We start from the raw sequence: 23082 nt of genomic DNA, 5'->3' as shown, positions 1-23082 counted from the left end.
TGAGCTATATACACCATAGCTTGCAAAAACATCTTATGGAAAAAAAAGAAAAAAGTAAACAAATTGAGCCCGATCTAGAAACAACCATAAAGCTAGTTAGCAGAAATATCAGTGGCTACAAATTGGCTAAGGTTAGCCTATGGGTAGTTTATATTTGGCTATCTTGACAGGCTAGGTATACATGAATATACAGTTCAGACATTCAATTCTCTCAATGAGCAACACTGAACCAGTCAACTCCTTTAAACATACCTCATACATAATAAAACAAAAAACCCATGTTTACAACTTTCACATACTGCTGGTTTGTCACTGTTGGCTAGGTTAGCTGGCTAAATAGCTGCTAGTTAGCTTCCTTGAGCATGCATTATCAGCTAACTAGCTGGCTAACTAGCACTATAGCTGTATCATAAAATGATACTGAATTGAAAAGCTGACAGACTGTCTTAAATTCGGCACTCCACTTGTCATTTTTTAGTCATACATACGCTTTTTAGTGCCATACAGTCACGTAGAGACTGACGCTACAGCTCCTAGAAAATACAACGAGTTTACGGTGGGCATCTTGTCCGCCAGAGGTTGGAACAGCTAACTAGCTGTAAAATGGCCGCCGCGACTAGCTTCCGCCCCTAATGCAAGCACGCAGATGCAACACGCAACGTGAGGAAATGCAAATAAACCAGGTCATATCAATTGGTTCGCTTTATTGCTCGCTGGGAAGATGTACTGTCATAGCTCTAAAAACTCAAGATTATCAAGACACAAGGCAAACCGCTCGAGTTAATGGCTAATCACAGACGTACGCTATTCGCGAAAGCCCGGGAAAGGCGCCCCCCTTCTTACATAACGCGTTTTTGTTTTGTGGCGTCGAATTAAAAACAAAATAAACATGTACTCAACGTCTTTTGTGGCTATATGCTATTCTTGAAATCATCAATATCAATTGACACGATCACTGCGTTGCTATAAGCTGTGCTTATCATGCTATAGTCCTAGCCCATTTTTAGCTGTGTGAAACAAACATGGCCTGTCGTCCTGCTAAGCTGCCTCGCTAGCGGAACACTAGCTGCCCCCGCCGCCATTGCTACAGAACACCTCCGAACTTCGTGACGTCCACAATTCATCGCTAGCGTTGACCGAGCGCCACTTATTGCAGTGCGTTCAAAAAATGGTCAGGATTAAACATATGCCACAACGTATGGTGTATCGTTAATTAAATAACAACATTGTATCAAATATAGCACGCTAGTTAGCCAGCTAAGTTAACTTGCAAAGGTATATAAAACCCTGACGCATATAAACATTAAACGGTAATGTATTTAAAAAAATATGTCCGACCTCTTTGCCCTTTAATGGCTTTTTTGCGAGATGCGCTGCTAGTAGTCGCGGCGTAGTCAAAGGCCTGAAGATCTTCGTTGTGTTGCGTCTGTACTGCCTGGTTGCGGTTTGCACTCTGTCACTCTTTCTCTCTCCCTCCCTCCGTACGTACGTAGCGGGATGGCGCCGCGGATCATCTGGCGCCAACTATGTTGGAGCGCATGAGCAAAAAAACAAAGCGGTGAAGAAACAAGCGCTCGACTACCCCCTATAGTCCTGGAGGATGGCACCTTCGCCTTCAGTCCCAATACAGTCTATGGTCCTAACCAAATTATATAAATTGATTGATATATATTATGAACTGACATAAATAAATAAACAAGAATATATTTTATTAAAGGCACCATGAAATCAAAATGGAAAGGAATATTGCCGTATTTATTATAAAGGATTTATCAGTGAATAAATAAACTTCGGCTGAAATGTACATGATCCCAAATAAAAGTATACTGTAAACGAAAACTTTGACAAATTACAGACTGTGTCAGCCATAGAGGTCAGTGTTTTTGTCATGGGTAGTTTATGTCATGGGTAGCTCATCTAACAGAAAAAAAAAACTGTGTTAAATGTGATTAAAACATGGGTAGTACATCTTGTCATGTGGGAAACACCTACTAGGATGCCCTGCCACCAGGGCTAGCATATTTTGTGAGGGAGGAATAAACACTAATCCGGGATGCGAGGATATACTGTGGCCATCCTAAGCAAACATGGCTTCCTCAAAACAAAATGTGTTCCCACTGTGATCAGAGACCACAAGGGTGCGCCCTTTCCCTTAAAAAGTTTGAAAAACACGAGCACCATTGCTTTTCGACAATTTCTGAAAAGTGTAGAGATAAATATAGATTGTTTTGGTATTTTATTGAAAAGAAAAACACAAGACCTTGCTTTAAAACTAGCTTGTTATTCTTTGTCAACATTTTAAAACTCTCGAAGTGCCAAGAATACAAGACAAACTGGTTACATTATACATGTTCAATGTCACTGACCTCATAAATAACAGTGGTTTGTAGCCTACAGTATGCCTGTGCTGTCTTTTATGAACACATGTAGGATGGCTTTGGCCTTTGTTCTTTGCCAGTGAGGCTGAATGAAACATGACACAGTCAGCCATCATTCAATACCTGTCATTCAGAAACCCCATCTGTTTAGCTCCTGCCTGAACCTGTAGCGCTTCTCACCTCAGCCGCCTGGTTAAAGGTGCTGGAATCAAACTGTGTGTGGATAGAAATTATTATAAAATTGTTGAGTACACATCCCACGTGTCCTACTATGTGTCTGTATCATACATCTTACAACAGTACGCTATGGCTACCTCTGCTTGCCTTTGTCAGTTTGAATGTTGGATTAGCTGCAGGACAATCATGAATTTTTCATGACTGTCAATGGCAGGCAGTGGCATTGTAAAGGTAAGCTTTGTTGTAGCAAGTCAACTGACAAGACCACAAGTGACATTTTGATGAATTCACAAAGTATTCATCGCCATTCCACTGTACTGGAGGCCAAGCTGTTCATTTGTAAAGGTACAGATGAAAACTTTCAAGCTAATGTGAGGAACTTGGAGATTTATAGATGTATGCTTCAGGCACACATTATGATATTCATCTTAGACACTCGCCTTTATAGTAAGATACATTAAAATGTGTTCTTAACAAACACTGCTTGATTTACAAATTACATTAAATGAAATAATTGGGGAATGACATTGCCTTTAGTACACATACCCTAACTTCTATTGCTGACATATTTATTCATATATTTTCACAATGCTATGTCTGTTCCCCTAAAAAATGTAATTTAGTTTTGAGCCCTTTTAACTGTTGTTTATTTCAGGCCAGAAGTGTATCTAACAAGACGCCATTTTTAAACACTTTATTTCCACGAAATACCCGCCATTTGTACATAGCTAACAGAGGATTGACTTGAGCAGATAATTCCTTGTAATGTTCAGGCTTTCTCTCTAAACAACAAAAGACCAATGTACAAAATTATGTTAACAAAAAAACCTTAACATTATTAATCAGTTAAAATGTAAATTTGTACTGAATTAAGTATATAAAAAGCACAACCTACATTCCATTCCTAGTTTTTGTGTGGGGGAGGGGGGTATTTACATTTGTTGGATTATGTACATTTTTTACATGATATAACTATACCCAGATGCTGAGCTACATTTTAATATGTTTATACATTCATGACAGGTGTAAGCTTGAGCAGTGAACTCTGAGGGTGAATGCCGTTGGAGTGGAGCTTTTCAAGGTTCTGCAGAAAGCCACGATGCTTCAATCCGTTAAGAATTGCTGAGTTACTGGAGGTTACACTCATATGTGTCCTGCAAATAATCAGTGAAAAGGAAAATATTTTATCTGGAATCAAATCATCTGAAAAACCTTCAGATATGTACCTCCAAATGTAAGTAAATGGAGAGTGTTTAAATACAGGCAACCATAAACTGTACTTAGTACTAAGTTTGATTGCAGTATGAATACTAGAGAGTAAACTTTCAATTGTAAAAACATTAAGTGACTATGGCCTGGTTTCACAGACAAGGCTTAGACTAAGCCAGGATTAGGCCTTAGTTCGGTTAGGGCATCTAAGTAGCTTTTATGAACGTGCCCTAGAAAAAAAACATTGCTGGTAAGCATCTTGAGACAAAACAATCACACTGACATATTGTAAGATATGTCAGGGCAAGTTACTTTCAGTTAAAACAACTCAAACATGCATTTTAGTCTAGGACTAGCTTAAGCCTTGTCTGTGAAACCGGGGATATATTTGTGACCCTGGACCACAAAAAAAACAGGTCATTTTTTGAAAGCTGAATAAATAAGCTTTCCATTGATGTATGGTTTGTTATGACAGGACAATATTTGGCCGATATACAACTATTTGAAAATCTGGAATCTGAGGGTACAAAAAATAAATAAATAAATAAAATATTGAGAAAATCGCCTTTAAAGTTGCTTAAGTCCTTAGCAAAGCATATCCACTCACAAAAATATTTTTTATATATATTTATGGTGGGAAATTTACAAAATATCTTCATGGAACATCTCCTTACTTAATATCCTAATGATTTTTGGCATAAAAGAAAAATCGATAATTTTGACCCATACAATGTATTGTTGGCTATTGCTACAAATATATCCGTGCGACTTATGACTGGGTTTTGTGGTCCAGGGTCACATTTATGGATCAAACATATATCTCAGATTAATGACCTTAGACTAACCTTGGAGAGTCAATCCCACTATCTGCTGTGTAACTCTGACTCTCTGTGGTTTCTCCTGCACAGGCCCCTGTAGGGTCATTAAGGTTTGCACTGATGTTCCCAGTATGCTCAGATGTCTCTGTTGTGCTCTGATGGCAGTCTTTCAATTCTTGGTGACTGATCCAGTTGTTAGATTTGCCAGCATCAACTTCATCTGCAGATTTATGTATGGTCTCAGAATCAGACTCCACTTCGCTTGTCTGACAGTAGTCAAAAATGCTGCTTTCCAGGGCTTCGGTATGTTCATCATCTGCCAAACTGGAGTCATGTAGTCTTTTCCTCAGACACTGGACCTCTTGTCTGGGGCTAGCACCTTTCTGAAGGATCTGGTGATCAGAGGACTGCCACCTGTATTCATGCGGCCTGTGTGTGGTTCTGGTGGGTTTGTGATGAGCATGTTCCTCAATGAAATGGCCATCCCAGCCACCATCTGCACAGACAGACTCATGGTAACGAGCTACACTCGTTTGTGATAGCTCACAGTCCTCGTTCAGGCAGACGGAGCTACAACCATCCTCGTCCTCCACTGCTTTCTGATAGATGTGATGTTCATCATCTGTATACACCTCACTCTCAGTCTGGCTTGTGTTTCTGTCCAAGGTTTGACCATCCGGCAGCTGATGGCTAGTTACGTTGCCAACTTGCTGGTGCGAGGACAGCAGATCAGGACGGTGATGAGACTCTTCTTTACTGTTAAGCAGATGTAGGGAAAGTCTACGTTGAATAGTAGGTTTAGGCCACGAGAGGGGTACTTCTGTTGTATCACAATGTGAAGGATTATCTACAATGTTATTTTGGTCAGGAACATGTCTCAAGTGTCCATCCTGATGTTTCATTTCTTTTAATCTGTCATTTTTGAACTCTCTGCTTCGGACTTTATTCTCTCTCAGCTTAATTTTGTCCTCTATCCTCAATGTGCTGCTCTCAGGGTAGGCTGAGCTGTAATCTCCACAAAGCTCTTGAACTGGTTGAACATCCAGAGTGGAGTCCACAGTTGGTGCTCTTTCATGGACCTGTTTGCAAGGTGCATCCTTCAATGTGTGAGATTTCTCTACACTGTCAGCCATTGCTTTGGCCCGGTGAGGATCCCAGGATTTTGACCTGTGACCTGGTCTTTCCCGTCGTCCGGCGGAAGGAATCTTGGCTTCTCTCCTCCTTTGTTCTTTATGGTGGATGTTTGTTTCCACATCTCTTCCTGGCAATCCTAAAAATGGGTTGTCTATCCGTTTCTTGTAGACACATTTTGGATTCAGAATGGTACTCTCTACATTATTGTCAGGTTCATCCAAAGCAAATTCTGCTCTGAGGTGAGGCATAATCTGATCATCTTCCTCTAAATCTTTAGCACATTGGAAAGTCTTATCCTTTGCCCTTTGTTTCTCTTTGGATGAAGGTCCTCTTCTCTTGCTACGAGTAGCTCTAGGGGCTAATTTCTTCCCCATGGCCTTTGAGGTATGGTGCCTCTGCTTAGCTAGAAGAGCTTCGGTGGAAATGCCCTTGTCCACAGCTTTCTCCGTGCCTCTCTCAGCTTTCTCCTCAAGCTTCTTCATAAGAACCGTGTGCTTTACTAGATTGTCCACAGTCAGCTCTGGGTTGATCCGTTTGATGATGGCATGTTCTAGATCCCTGGGGAGGTTGTTTAAGTCATCCTCATCCCTGACAGGCCATTCCTCCGGTGGGAATTGCCCAGAGAATGTGGCATACTCTTTCTTTGGTTTGTTGTCCTTCTTCCCTGTGTTTCGTCGGAAGAGGTTAAGCCCAAATTTGCGGCCAGCTTTCTCCTTGTCCTTGCGGCTTGTGTTGGTGGATTTGCTAATCTCACTGGCCTGGTAGTCTGCTGCAGTAGACGTGGACTGGTGCTGAACGGAGGGTTTGTGTTCTTTGGGCCACTTGAGGCTTTTCCCAGTGCACTCACTGATACTGATGGATTGATGGTCTTGGACAGATGGAGGTACAATAGACGGTGGGGTGAAGCAGCTGCAGGACTTACAGTGGGCCAGGACAGGCACCTCACTAGAGGTGTCCATGCAGCTCTCGTTGCTCACCAGGTACGTGATGGGAGGTGGTGACGGCAGGTCAATGTCGCCAGAACTCCACCAATTCCTCTCTTTCACCATGTTGTTTGTGATGAAGTATGTTTGAGGGGTGACTACAAAGTAGCCCTCGCCAGTGTGATAGATCTTCCTCTCCTTAATAAGCGTTCCCAAAGCATTGTACAAGATGTCTTGAGTGGGAATGGTCATTCCTGAAACAAATTTTTGTTGGTGTAAATATAGCCATAATGAAAATGAATAAAAATAAAAATATAACAAGGTAGTGTACAGATAAGTGAAACATGACGTAATATTGTGTTACCTGGGTGTGCTTTCATCATGTGATTGATCAGTGCTTCCTGGTTTACAACCACATGGGCGGAATTCATGTCTGATATGACAGAGCACAATATTTCAGACAGTGGAATAAACTGAGACTGGGAGATTGGTGACATCTGCACAGGGGACAGATCACCTATAGAAAAAAAAAAAATATATATATATAACATGGTTAGTTGGAGTCACTATAATTTAAAACATGTATTTTAAAATATAAAATGTTCTTTAATGGATATAAAATTAAGAGACTCTGATAGAAACTGTTAATTTAAAAGCACACGAGGCAGTCTGAAGTCTGCTTATGAAGAAAGACATAAAAAATGGCCCTTAAAGTCATGACAGTGATGGAAAACAACAAACCCTAAAATCCAAAGAGGACTAAAGTTCAATCAGGAGTGTGATTGAATGATTTTCATTAAACAGCTTAATTAGAAGTGGAGTATTTCAACCAACACACATGAGAAAATATGTACAGCTGAATCTCTAATGAATCTCTTTTCTTCTAAAGACTGTTTTTTTTTTCCCCAAGTCATTTTTTATCTCTGAATTGCTTTGTAGCTCTGTGAAAGTGAATACCACAGGCATTAAGCTTTTCATTTACTTGAAACATTTACTTGTCCTAAAGCGTAGATTGCTTGTTGTTCCACAATATTTCCACAAGCGGGCAAGTATTAATGTCAAGCCCTATAATGCATTTTCCACATCTAATGCATTTTGAGCTGTACTGATCAAAAGCAAGTGGTTTCTTCAGTTATCTGTGATTACTGAGAAACCCAAAGTCTTGATTATTAACTAGGGATGGCTAGATTAATTGAACACTTGCCAAAACCGACTTTCCATTCTGTTGTTGATTAATTAACCCAGACCAGGTAAGACAAACTCTCAAACTCACACCAACCTGGAAACATTATTGGTTGATTCAGATAAATACAACAGCATATTTTGTAATAATATATATAATGTTATAAGAATAAAAGGTGAGAAAACACTCAGTTACCTCAAGTTTTGAAAAAATATAAAATATAATTTTTACTATATTACTAGGTTTTATATACACAAAAGTAAATGAAAATCATGTTTTACAAGAAGCCACTCCTATTCCTGAAATTGCGGTTTTAGCTTCATTCATCTGCTAGTTCCCATTAAATTTCTGACTCTCTCACTTAGCAACTAATCCATTCTTCTTTGTTGTGAGAGCACTCAGAGAGTAAGATGAGTGCTCACAGTAAGCTGAAACATGCCTTTGCTCATCGCTTTCCACTTTTGACACTGTTTTCCGTGAGAAAAACATCCCGTCTAAGGTCTTAAACAGGAAACATCTCATCTAAGGTCTCTGGCCACATGTAGTCTGAGAGGAATGAGAGGAAACCCTGATGCATGCACTTGATAAATCCATCCTTGTCTTCCTTTATTTTCAGGAAGGTGGTGTAGGGAACAGCACATCCTTAGGTTGTCTTTGGGATGTATATAATTGTTTAGAAGGTTTAACAACAGAAACTATTGAACAATAAAAATCTTTTTAGGAGTAAGTGTGCTTCAAATAGTCTTTTCAGAGAGAAAGTGGGAAATGTTTTGCACAACAATTGAGTTCCAGCTCCAATTGAGCTGACGAAGGGCATGTGGTTTTTACGAAGGACACATGTACCCTTAATTCCCCTCTCCAGGGAAATACCCTGGGCTCATTGTATCATGAAGCTGCTCTGACAACATTAAGACTTTTGTCACAGGAATACCTCAACAGATACCATGGCAGCCATGTCGCACTGCAAATTCTGGCAAGGAAGAAGTAGAAAGGGAGTGGGACAAGTCTCTTTGATTGCAAATTACAAATGAATATAAAAAACAAACAGTGGTTGACTTTGGAGCATAAATTAATTTGAGTAAACAAGATTTGAAAATCACATGTGAATGTCTTGTGCATGTCCTGGCTACTCAAATACTCACTTTGTCTTTATCGCATTACCCTACAGCACTTGCCATTCATCACAAGTAATAGCAGGCATCTTTCATGATACTGAAATGTCAAACAAGGTCACTTGTGTGACCACACAAAAATAAACTGTAATAGTAAATAAAGGCCATCATAAATTAGAAATAAAATATGGAAAATAATTAAAAAAAAAAAAACATTTTTAAATATTTTTTAGAAATGAAAATTTTTAGTCATGTGATCTACAACCTGAAGACAATCTGTGAACAAGACCCACAAAATACATACATAACTTCATCCTTTATTATGTAATAATATTCAATTATTATTTAATATAGTGGGTAAATCTAAATGTAATCTATATCATATCACCACACGCATAAATGGTTTTGATTATCAGGTTCAAATATTAATAGTCAAATAGGTCAATTTGTTAGGATTGAGTTTATAAAGGATCTTTTAGTGGCTATTTTAAGAGAACCACAGAAATACCAATATTTATGTTTTTGAATTTTTTCAACCAAGGCTTTGTCAAGGGGCAGATAGATTAACCAAAACAGCTTAATTATTGTTTGAATTTCTGATTAAAATCATCCTGGTCAGCAGTGGGCATCAACTTCACAGAAGGAATCCACAGAGGTAATTAACGTGCAAGTGCTCTGTTGATTCAGGCACCACACATATACACCACATATAAGGTGCTCTTCAGTGATGAATGAGCTTGTACTAATAAATACAAGATTTGAATGTGGTAAGGGTTATTCCTTACCACAGCTGTAACCATTACCTACATTATACTCTCTGAACCACTTAGTGGCTGGAACAACAAAAACACACAGTGGACTGTGATCCTTCGAAAGAAGGCGGGAAAGAGAAAGTGAATTAAAGGTAACTTGATAATGCCACACATGTTGTTTAACTCCCTATAGGCAACTTCCTGCCTCTGAGGAATTCTGTGCTTCATGGGTGGCTGAAATCACATGCTTTTCTAGGTGTCACACATAGGGCTGTCATGATTATGGATTAATCATCAATAAACTATTTGAGAAAACTGTGATAATTGTGACATTTAAATTACAATCATATTTTTCCATCCAAATAAGGGAAAATTAAGAGCTTAAAGAAATGGCATCAAATGCTCGATACTGTCTCTTTGTCCGGTGTGGTACGGAGAATAGAAGAGTCATAATCTGGCAGAGAGTAAAAAATAAAGAACCACACTGTTATAAAGGAAGTTTATAAAGGTTATAAATGAAGGCTTGTGGGTTTAATTGGACTGCATTATATTATATTATATTAATTATATTATATTATATCTTCACAGCATTTAAGTAAATCAAATGGGCATATTTTATTATAATTTCTATTCAGTGGTGGGTGTAATGCATTACTAAGTTAATAATTACTGTAATTTAATTAGTTTTCCCTTGAAAAAGTAAAAAATTCGGTTACACTTTATTTTAATGTGTCCCTATTACTGTGTAATTAATCTAATAAGTACTGAGTAATATTATATAACTATTATATTAATAATATTAAATAACTACATGTACTTACTTTAGGATTAGAATAGGATTAGGGTTTAGTTTAGGGTTAGTTGCATGCAATTATGCCTAATTGTGGTTATTACTATAGTAAATACATGTAACGTGTAACAAGGACATAAAGTGTTACCAAAAATTCAAATTCATGATTGTGACAGGCCTAGTCGCATATTAAAATGCCCAATTGTCTTAAATATGTTTTTAACAAATACTGAATGTAGTATACTGAAGATTTCAAAATCAAGAAAAATTAAACTAAATACTATTTTTGTAGGTTTACAATACAAATATGCCTTTTACAAAGCCATCTCAACACTAAAGAAAGTTCTGCATTATACAGGTGGAAACACTAATATCGCAGCTTTGAAAGCCCAATTATTTGAACATGAAGTGCCCTTTGCATAGTAAAAAAAAATGTCTGAATGACCTCAGAAGGTCAAGGGGTCAACTATCTCATAAAATGCCACTTTTTAAAGACATTCAAGTTCATGGTTCAAGAAAATCAGGGAGAGAGAATGACAAACTTGTGTATAATCATAAAAATCAGCATGCACTAAAAGGCTTTAGCTGAGAAAGAAAATAAGTTTGATGTATGATTAAAGATATGTCCTATTTAAATAAAAAATAATCTCTTGGTGGTGACTTTGACTTTGAAAAACAACTTTGCAAAGGGAAACTTGCACATCCCCCCACCAAAGTTGTCTTTCCGATCACCAGACATGCCCAACCAACAGCAACCTAAAAGTTATAAGGTACTTTAAAAGACCAAGCCCCAACCTCTTAGATACCTTTAAAATTTAAAAACACAAAACATAATGCCCTCTATCATAACATCACTTCAGTACTTTAAAGCCAAAAAATTATGCATGCATGATAACATTTTCATGCAGAAGTCAAAGACATGCAAAAACAAGGTGATAGATCTATGTCTCAGTCACATAAAGCTCCTGTGGAGATGGTTCAGTTCCCCTTGAGTTCTTCTGCTGGAACTGAAGCATTAATCACAGTAATTATTCATGACTTCAGACAATACCAGACACCAGTCACTGCCCCTAAGGATGCTCTATTAACACGAAAAAGAATGAAGCAAGCAGAATCATGTGTTGTTTTTGGGCTAGCTTCGGTTCACTATTCAGTACAGTATTTGTGTTCTCATGCATGCACACATTCATTTCAGTCTTTGTTTTCTCAGCTTTACATGTTGTTGGTGGACTAATTAAAATGTTTTTGTGCTGTCATTAGTGGCTGAAGGGTTCTTGGTCACACCTTCTGCTATGAAGGCTTTACAACATTTTGCCTGCCATGTCAGGCCAATAAATCCAAAGAAACCCTAAACATTTATCCCTTTTAACCACTAACAAACATTCTGTGAGAGGCGTGTTAACTATCAAGCATGTGTCTGGTGTGGTTTTGAAATGAACCACCTGGTTTAAATGTTAACCATGTCAAATGTTACAAGGAAAAAAATGAAGCTCTTCTACTGATCCTCCCACAGAGGCATGATAGATGAACTCATTCTCTGGTTCGTTAGACTGATTAAAAGAGCCACTTTACAATGTTGACATGCTTCATGATACTCTGTGGACTTGTGTATTGATTAACAGAAGAAACTGCCTCACGCTGATAACACTGCTGATGAAATATGTCTCTATGTTTATGTTGTCATTTTGAACAAATAGTATGCAATTTGTGGGTAGTACTTTCTATCATTATACAGCCATTATTAACACTGACAAACTCATGAAGTAGAGCAAAAACGAGTGACTAAACCAACAGTCAGGAGCCTATGGCTCGCAAACCACACCTGGTTCTTTGGCAAAAATCACGCGGCTCACAAGGTCTTGCACTCGTCTTTACCAACAAATGATTGATAAAAAATTAGATGCATCAATAGAGTTCAGCTTTCTGCAGAAAATGCAACCAATTACAATTCCTTTGTTGTACCTACCGAAGTGAATGAAAAGAAAAGTTTAAAATAATTATATATTTCAAGTTGTACTGGAAAGTGCGCATTCAATGCTATTCAGGAGTGTCACGACAGCAATCCTACAGCTCCTGCACTCAGATTCAAGCAGCTGCGTAACTTGTTTGTGGTAATGGTGAAAACTATTTTTAGAACAGCAGTGAAAATGTAAAAGTAGGCTATATATATAAAAAAAGTGACTGGTGCTCTGCTGTGCCAAGAAACGTTTCACCGGGTACTTTCGCTTTTGCCGCAGAGACCTTTTATGTCCTATAAATGTGTCATAGGCCTATTTATGATAATCCGCGCAGCTTTCAGTGGAGGATACTGTTTGAAGTTACTAATAACGAAACATGGATAACTGAGATAGTAAAGAGCAGGATGTGATTTATAATAAAATGAAATATTAAAAGCGCAATAAGCTGCGAAAGAGAACTGATTCTGCTACTGACAGGATGCTTTCTGTGCGCGCGCTCTGAGCAGAACACGGACAAGCCACAGAAAATGTCAAAATGCCGTCTTGGTGAGTATTCACGTAAACAGAAGAGGATTTATGCGACTCAGGTGGTAACTCAACCTCGCAGTGAAATCTCTGCACAATTTATTCCATATTGCAGCTTATTTATTGTTTGTTGCATATTTGTTTGTTTTTAGTTGTTTATGGACACAATAAATTTACTATTATTAAAATGTTATTGGAAATAACTTGTAAAACTGGAAATTTTTCTTTTTTTTTTGCTGTGGCTCTGGAAAAATGCATTAACCAAAAATGAAAAATTGGCTCTTTGGTCAAAAAAGGTTCCAGACTAAACCAATATTTTGACTTTGCGAAGAGTCACAAAAAGCCACAACAGCTCGCTTTCCTGTATTAGAGAGAGTAATGTTTTGTACATAGCATATTGTATCAGGTCTCACGAAAGGAGGTCATTATCAATTGGCAACGTATCTCAGGTTTCAAGGCAAAAGACTAGGGACCCTTTTGAAGCTGATGCAAATAGGCCATGTTACCTGCCACAGGAAAAGTAAATGTTCTTAGGCCTTTTGGTCTATAGAGTTGGAGTAACAAATACCATATATCATGAAAAGCAATGTGTTAACAATGTCTACACTACCATTCAAAAGTTTTGGGGTCAGTTTTTTTTTAAGAAATTAAATACTTTAATTCAGCAAGGATGCATTAAGTGACGTAAAGATATGTATAATGTTACAAAAGATTTCTATTTCATATAAGTTCTGTTCTTAAATTCTATTCATCAGAATATTCATCAGCTTCACCATCACAGGAATAAATTAAATATATTAAAATAGAAAATTAATTATTATATAATTAATATTGTAATAATATTTCACAATATTACTGTTTTTAGTGTATTCTTGATCAAATAAATGCAGCTTAGGCAAGCAAAAGAGATTTATTTTTTCAAAAACCGACCGCATACTTTTGAACGATAATGATATTCTCTCAATGAAATCTGTGATTCAGTCACTGAAATACATAATCATGTATAGTCATGCATAATTATATGCATTATAAAGTAAAATTAAAAGCTAAAACTACAGCCAAAAGGTTATCCTGATGGTCTGTCTATTATAACCTTTTCCTCATCCCTCAAGGAATGTCCAGGATACAGATTCATGATTTGCTTGAAATGTTTCATACTAGTTTTACTACTAAAAGTTAAAGTAGCCACAGTTTACAACATTCTTACACCACTAATCAAGTTCCATGCTTGTAATTTCCACCAGATGAGAATCATTTCCTCTGACCAAGGCTGAGCTACATCAGATTTTAGGTTTGTTAACCTTAGATTTGAAGGCGCTTCATATAGTGAAGCTTAATCTTAGCTGCAAATAGCTTTCATGCCAAAAGCTTACAATATCTTGATTTCAGTTAAGTAGGAGCATGGAAATGGGTTAGTCAGGTCAGGTCTACTCGACAGTACACCATTTCTCATATGAGGAAAGTACTGTCCACTAATTGCAAACACATTAGCTGCAATGCTTAACAGTAGGAGAACGGCATAATCTTTTCATTTGTTTGTACTGGCCTAGATCTCCACCTGGCTGTGAACTATACTTAAATATGTCATCCAGCTTAGATTTCATCAAGGATTGACTTCCTGTGTAATGGAAAAAGGATGCTGCAAGCAATATCTAACATACTATAAAACAAAGGTCAGATTCTGAAATATATATATATATATATATATATATAGGGAGATGCCTTCAAATCAGGACAGATAAAGGGAAATCCATTTCAGCTACATGCAAGGAGACATGACGAAATATCTCCGGATCACTCATGCACACAGAAAAAAACCCACAGACAAGCACATATACATGCCAACACACACTCACATGTGTTCAAAAAAACAGTTCCAGAGTTCCCAATCTGAAAATGAGAAGTCTTATGTGCTGTGTTTGGACAGCATTTAGATGGACACATGAATTTTTGGATGTGGATATAATTGAAGTCACAGGAAAAGAAGCATTTTTCAAATGTTAAATTAGTGTCAGCAGACAGAGGGACAGAGAAGAGCTCTATGAAGGAAAAGGAAAACAGCGTCTTGTCAGGGTTGTTTAACTACACTGATGGATAAAGGATACATGATTTCAATGGGTGAAAAAAGCAGAAGTCTGGAAGAAATACACATGGCTGCTCATGGAAGGGTGTTTGGTTATCTTGGAAAACATTCCATTGGTTGCTTTCTTAGAAACCAGATCCAGCTCCACCTTTATCTCCCAAAACTGGGCATGTATATGTCTCCCTTTTATTCTGACCACATGGATAAGTTAATTTACTTAAATAAACAAAAAAGCTTTCACATAAATAAACATTCCTGACATGTTTATATGGAATCTCTGCCTGTGATGAAACTTTAATTAAATATAGTAAAAAATGACAATAGTTTTCTGTGGATCTATAAAGCACATGGATTATTTTATTTACTTTAAAACATTTTTAATAAATATTAACCAACATGTTTATTCTGGAATCTCTGCTTCAGAAGATCCTCCATGCCAATTAATTTCAAAGGTCCAAAATTATAACATATTATTTTATTTACTTAAACATTGAAATAAATGAATAGCAACCCACATGTTTGTCCTGTCTTCTCTGCTTGTGATGACTTGTCATTTTTAATTTAATTTAATTTAATTTAAAAAGTATTGAGACCCACACATGACATCCAGGGAAAAAATAGTAGGCTAAATCATGCGCATGATTTACTAATTTGTTCCCTTTATAAATCATGCGATTTAGCAAATCGAGGGAACAAAATCTTAAATCGTGCGCACAATTTAGAAGATTGAGGGAACGAAATAGTAAATCGTGTGCACAACTTTCTTTTTTTTCTTGCATGTCGTGTGCGGCGCTCCATAAAAAACTTATTTTATTTTCAAAATTATAGTTTACTGTGTAACTAGTAACAACCCACACTAATTATTCTATTTACTCAAAAACAGAAAGTCTTACAATAGTTTTTTATGTGTAAGCAAATTTCTTTCTTGCTTTTATTAGGTTTTTCCTCAAGTGAAAGAAAGATACGCTTTCATGGGAATAAGAAAGCTTTTGTTCTTTTACAAACACATGTTGGCTGAACTGTGCCTCCTCTGTTTACGGTGCACACCTGGAAGTGTTGTGGTCAGCAATGACATCTTTGAGGAAAGCACTGGGGAGCAATGACCTCTGGTGCCTTGTTAACCAAGAGGGCAACTTTCAATGCATGAGAACCACAGGGTGTTGACCTCGGGATAAAAGAGTCCAGCACAACGCCATGTCACGGCTAATGAGCTGAGATCTGAGAGATGTGGTCTACACTGCATAAAAATCCAACAAATCAGTTTGCTTTGGTAGTCTCTCCAGAGAACATGTATATGTTCACAGTTAGGTTTAAAGATAGCATAAATGTGTACTAACAAACATGCTTAAAAAAAATTAAGCTAAACCAGATGACATATGTTATTGAACATATCAGTGATTATTTGTGTTCAACCCTACTGAACACCTCATTACAACTTAGCGTAGATGTTATACCCTGCTGAGGAATGATGGCATGATCCAAAGCTCCTCAATAATGCAGAGACTTCAGACTTCAGCCATTGTAAGCACCTCAGATTTCAACAGACGGGCAGAAAAGGGTGAGGCAGCCTTGAATTTCTTGTTTCTGCCAATGCTTTTTACAGTCATCATCCTAAATATCTATAGTTCAATGCACATTGTTCCTATGCCTCCAATTTTATACAGCTTTACTGATAAATGATACACAGGCCGAAGACAGAAGCATCTGAGCACATCCAGTGAAGTCCAGTTTCTGCACTGCATTACTAACTGTTCAGCTTTTCATTTTTAGAAACCTGCCAGTTCACTTGATTTATGCTTCTTCTACACCTAAAGGGGTAGTTCACCAAAAAAGACAATTGTGTCAATATTTTCTTTTTCTCACCCATTTGCTGAGTCCCAAATGTTATTATTTCTATGAAACATGCCATCCCTCGTCATATAACATCAGTTCATAGTAACGAGAGGCTGTCAAAAAGGACATAAACACTAAAAATAAAATAAAAACAATCTGTTCACTATATTCCAAGCCATTTAAAGTCATACAATAGCTTTGTGTGACAAAACAAATTAACCATATTCGCGTCTAACCCATGTCAGCGTCCAGAATTCAAAAAAGCGTGTTACGTTCTATTGACGTTTTGGCTAAAATTATGACAACATGGCATTTTTGGATGTGGGGACAGATGCAGGCTAGATGAAAGTTTGGTGGAGGTGAATATTTTGTGTTCCACTTAAATAATAAGAGCACGTAGGTTTGGAATGACATGAAGGTGAGTAAATAACGACAGATTTTTCATACTTCTTAACTAATAAGTCACGAAAATAGTGGTCTAAAATCAATATCAATGCATTTATTGGGATTCAGGGAACATACAAAAGATGGCACATGTGCTCATAATTTGAGCTGAAAAGGTCAATGAGTATTATGAGCAAGAGGCCAAAAAAAAAAAAAAAAGCAGTGCAGGCCCCAGTGAACAATCCATCTTTTCACTTAATGTATACTGATAATCAAGAGGACAGAGAGCGAGGCAGGCTCATTCATCATCCCATCTGCTGAAGGGTAATCACAGCCACTAACCCTTTCCTGCTGACCAAACACAGGCCTAGAAAAATACTGAAAGTATTTAAAGCACTGAATGTGTGTAATATATAAGGCTCTATATACTTAATGTGAGATTGAAGAACGAACTGGTGCAATGTCATTTTGAACAAAATTAGGGCAAAACAAAGTTTGTTTGGAGTTTCTGAGACCAAAACAGCTTGCCAAAGCAAACCTTCTGGCTGGTATAAACACCTTCAAACTACCACAGGTTCGTGGTGATTATTTAATAGGTATAGGTGTGCTCTGGGTCTCTTCTTTGATTCATTTTGTCTGTTTTTTTTTTGTTTTGTTTTTTCATGTTTGTTACTGTAAAGCTGCTTGCTTTAAAAGCAATCTATTGTTGTATAAAGTACTATAAATGAATGTGAAGTGACTTGACCGGAGTGTCAAATTGCAGAGCTGGTGCAAACATATCCACATCGCTATGATCAGATGCTTTCTTAAAGAGATAGTTCACCCAAAAATGACAATTACCCCATGATTTACTCACCCTCAAGTCATCCTAGGTGTATATGACTATCTTCTTTCAGATGAACACAGTCGGAGTTATATTTATATTTTATACTTCCAATTTATACTTCCAAGCTTTATTATAGTAGTGAAGGGGGAGTGGGATTTTGAAGCCCAAAAAAGTGCATCCATCCATCATAAAAGTAATCCATACGGCTCCAGAAGGTTAATAAAGGCCTTCTGAAGTGAAGCGATGTTTTTTTTAAAGAAAAATTTCCATATTCACAGGTCACTCTTTCTCCGTAACTCGATGCATACAGTCGTTTACCAGAAGCTAGTTATTATAGTTTATCAAGTTTTAAATATGGATATTTTTCGCTTCGCTTCAGAAGGCCTTTATTAACCACCTGGAGCAGTATGGATTACTTTTATGATGGATGGATGCATCCAATGTTGTTTATATGCCTATGTGGTGTTTTTAATATGCTTTAAGACAAACCATTCATAATTCATTAGTCAGCACCACTGCTGAGTATTTTATGTTTGAAACTGCAGTAAACCAAAGACAGTCTAAAACCCGCAGTTTGAAATCGTGGGTGTTTGTGACGTCACAAACTACCTTGTAACCAATCACAACAATGTGCCGGCAGGCTTTAGCATATCATTAACTGTGACTGCTCTGAAGCAGGAAAGTCTCGAGAGAAGCCAGGTTATCCCAGTAAATTTTCTGTTGTTATGAAAAATTGTGTAAATTTATCAATATAGCGAGTCTATTACGATGTTATGATGAATTATAAGCCTTTCTCCACTGATGTTCTGAGTTGTTCAAAGCGATACTGATTGTTAGAAGGCAGCTGTCTGACTCTGAGATAAAGAACAGGAACGGTGTGTGTAACATTAGAAACACATTATTAGCTGTTTGATAACGTAGTCAAGCAAAAGGCTATCTATATTAATTCATATTAATTAATGACAGAACTGTCGCAAGGGCTGTGCCAAGTGTGCGAGCGCATAGGGGCTCGCGCCAAAGTAAAGTGACAGCTGACTTGAAGTAAAGCCAATAAAGTTCATGTTTTTGTCCTTATTTATATTTTATATATGCTATATATATATATATATATATATATATATATATATATATATATATATAAAAAAAAAAATATATATATATATATATATATATATATAAATATTTTAATACTATAAAACATCGCTAAAACAATATTGCTCTGGGCATGTGCGTGTGACCGTGATTCATGTGCATATGTCAGTCAGTGTGGCCTCGCACGCCAAGTTCTGGAAGAGCTATTCAGTCCATTATAAATTCTGATTTTGTCCACCTCTGGAATGGATCAAACCATAGATATATTAGCCTACCTGATAAGTTCAAGTAAATACGCTGTAAAACCGCACTCATTCAAGGATGTGCATTTATTTAATGTACGGAGAAGGCACAGGTGCCTGCAAGATTTCATCTGAATGTTTTTTTTAATCTTAACTCCAAAAAGCAACGAAATTGTCAAACATCCATTTAGCGCATGTTCACAGAGAAAAACAGCTGCTTGTTCTCACGATACTGTCTGTTTTACTGAGAAATCGCTTCAGGTGATTTAGTGAGAGAGCAGTCCAAAGAAATGCAAGTGGATTCAGACCGTTTTGCAAAGGTGTTTTACCAATTCATAATTTAAAACACAATTTGAGCGTCAGAAAATAAACTGAATATATGAAGCAAATCAAGCTTTTTTCTTAAATATCCACAACACAAACAACAAATTGCTCGTCACTATAGCAACACTAGACTCTCCGAGCTGGCGTGAGCGAGTGGAGGCGGGGCTTATTTGCATATTCATTGATCCGTGTATATGTAAATGAGGCAAGGTTGTAGAGTTACATTCAAGCTATTTTAAGGCATGAAGAAATTTGTAACACTTGAATTTTTTTTAAAATGTCATTTTGGTGATCAAAGATGAGTTTTAAGGGATAAAATAATTGACTACCAGGGGACTTTAATATAATTCTAATATATATATATTATAAAACTAATATAATTATGTTCGTCTGAAAGAAGATATATAACATATACACCTAGGATGGCTTGAGGGTGACTAAATCATGGGATAATTTTCATTGTTGGGTGAACTATCCCTTTCACTGCTGTCATTTATGTTGTGTTTATTTTGTTATTTAGTGAAAAGCGTGACATATATTAACATATTCATCTAAACGCCGTTCCCAGCATAGTAGGCATCTGGATGTTTGCTACAAAAGGTTTTTCGAACTTCGGCGTGAGTATATCAGGGCTTTTAAAGTAATGTTTAAAAAAGCTCTTGGAGATGTTATTTGCCAATGATCTTTCAATTTTAATCTTATTTATAGTTATATAATTTCAATACTTTTATCAAACCATACTTAAATCTTATCCACAAGCTGACATTTCATTGCCAACACAATGTCCTAGCACCGTCTCCAGACAACAATAAAAAAAACTCCATGGTACCGCTCTGAGAATGAAACAAGGGACATCGGCTCCAGTGGTCAAGCTATAAACCCGGATGGTGGACAACCACTGGACAGGACATAACTCAGCACTATTGGCTCTGATGAATGGGCAATAAATTACAAAGACACTGGGGCTGGGCTTATTTCACCACAACGGACAACCTGACCTGAGGTCTCAACAATTTGTATGCGTATGACAGTGTGCTTCCAATTTCCGAGAGAAAATGAAACAAGGGAAAAAGCAGTGAGTTTTAGCTCCCTATATTCCCATTCCCATTATCGTGTGGTCCTAGCTCAAAAAAGACCCGGTTACACACTATACTCGGTGTGTTAACATGCACCTTCATCGCTTGTGACAGCAGGAGCAAATGGCGGTCCTTACAATCTGATTCATGTTTGTAGTGGGCAAACCAGACGCCCCCCAGAAGCAGCAACACCTGAGGCAACAGAAATCCACACTTTCACAAAAGGTCTGCCACCTCAACATGTGACCAACGAAAACAATTATATTCCCTATCAAAACACAATAATAACCAACACTGGGCATGTACCCACACCAAATCACGATGCACCTTTTTCTTGAAAGTTAACTGCTTCAGCTGAAACTAAGCAGTGAAAATTGAGTCAGAAGAGACTCACAGCTCCCCAGAAATCATATTTCCTGTCATCTGGAAATAATGCACTTATGTTGCACGCACATAGTTACGCCTAAAGCATTTTGAGGTCTCTTGGGGAATTGTTGGTCAGGTTAGGTTAAGAGGCTACCTTCTACAGCGAACGGAAATTATGTGGTTTTCTATTATAGCTGGGGAAAAACAATCTGGGGACCTTTAGAGACACTGGAGGAAGAGGCATTCATGAGGACAGTGGAGTATGTGTGGATCCCCTATAGAGCAGGAGGATCCCTATAGAGATCTGCTGGGAAATATCCACAACCACAAATTAAGGTTATATTTTGATTTTCTAATGAAATCTGTCAATGTCAGGAAGAATCTTTGAGATGATAAAAAGGAGAAATCATTTAAAAATCTAGCTAAAACACACCAAGTGCCAAGTTCTTAGAAATACTGTCTTTGTATTAATGTTGGTTTCATATATTTCTGAAAACATTTCTATCACTTTCTACAAAGACTTTGACTGTAAAAATGTCGAATGGTGTAACCATCACATAAAAAGTACTAATATATTTCTTCACATTTAAATGCATACGAGTAAACGCAACTTAATCATTATCTTCAAAAAAGTTTTCAAACATATGATTCAAGATAAAACTTTTTTTTTTGATTCAAGCATAGTGTTAGGGTTACTCCATTTGACTTGAAGAAAACGTCTTTTCACAAAATATGTAATTTTCTTTAAAAAAAAAACAATAAAGTAATGACCTTGACACAGTCATGAGGGTCTAAAGTGGTCCACTATCTCCATTTTACGGTTTTCTTGGCTTCCTTTATGTTTCAAATAGTCATTTTTATTTATTTTTTTTTTTTTTTAAAAAACAAAGCTTCGCTATTTTAGAAATAATAATGACAGATTATATCAAACTATTTATAACAGATTTTTTATATTTTGATTGATTCATAAATTCTTTTAAGATTTTTGATGACATTTTTAATTAAAAATGTTACATAAAAGAGGTGTATTTTTATTTATTTATTTTGTGAATGAAATAACTTAATAGATCCAGACACAAGAATGAGTCATTCATCATAACTTTCAGTATAGTATTAATGGTCAAACAAAGTGTTAGCCATGCATGTCTGCTTAACCAACATGGCCAAAGGTGGTCTTTTCAAAATTCACCATGTCACTCATCAACAAAGCGCTAAGAAAACTAAATCCAAAGCCTTCCTCAGATTTCGCTCTCGTGGGACTCACTTCTGTAGTGCCATTTCGTTCTGATCACGTTCAGTTATATCTGCAGTGACCGTGAGCAGCAGACAAAGCTTTGGGGCGATCAAAAGGATCATTTATGAATGAATGACCGCGATTCCACATCTTATAACACTCCTGCAAACAGCCAAATGCGGATCACCTACCCACTGCTTTGATAGTGTATCCTTTGGGTGACCTCAGCGCCCTGCGCATCCACGCTTCCCTCAACACCTCCAAGTTATTGGCATTGCCCTGCACAAGCAGCACGTAGTTCTCCAGCCATCCCTGGAAGGAAACTTCCGCCACCGCTTTCACGAGTCTTTTATTCCAGAAGCTTCGCAAATTTTGCGACTTAAAATCCGCAAATACGTCCTGTCCGTTAGTGTTGCTCGCGCTGAATTTGATGTCCTCGTCCCGGCAGAGAACAACAGCGAGCGACGCGGCTGACAGTTGGACCGAGCGGTGTTGTACAGACATTTCTGCCTTCACATGAATCTCAATCTAGTTCTGAGAATGAGACATCATAATTCGGTTTACTTAATCCAACAACTCAGTTTGAATGTGTCACATTTCTGGAGAGCAGGACGCCGCCCCGTATGTCTCGATTCGGCATGTGTACTTCGGTGTCTACGAGCT

The 23082-nt window shown here is 37.3% G+C and overlaps 1 protein-coding gene across 2 annotated transcripts in view; it reads right to left on the bottom strand.

Annotated features, from left to right (window-relative positions):
* The window catches only part of stox1 (storkhead box 1), a 26932-nt gene extending 3850 nt beyond the window's left edge, over positions 1-23082 (bottom strand). For both annotated transcript variants that reach the window (XM_051917178.1, XM_051917179.1), the window contains exons 1-4: positions 22611-23082; positions 7004-7156; positions 4610-6893; positions 1339-3709 (exon numbers count right to left, since the gene is read on the bottom strand). In XM_051917178.1, coding sequence (XP_051773138.1) covers positions 3562-3709; positions 4610-6893; positions 7004-7156; positions 22611-22923 — 2898 coding nt within the window. In that variant the 5' untranslated portion in view covers positions 22924-23082 and the 3' untranslated portion in view covers positions 1339-3561. The remainder of the gene's footprint in view (positions 1-1338; positions 3710-4609; positions 6894-7003; positions 7157-22610) is intronic.

Source organism: Ctenopharyngodon idella, chromosome 13 (genome assembly GCF_019924925.1).
Source record: "Ctenopharyngodon idella isolate HZGC_01 chromosome 13, HZGC01, whole genome shotgun sequence".
Lineage (NCBI taxonomy): Eukaryota > Metazoa > Chordata > Actinopteri > Cypriniformes > Xenocyprididae > Ctenopharyngodon > Ctenopharyngodon idella.
The sequence above is the reverse complement of the archived record's forward strand: the minus strand, read 5'-3'. Positions and strand labels throughout refer to the sequence as shown.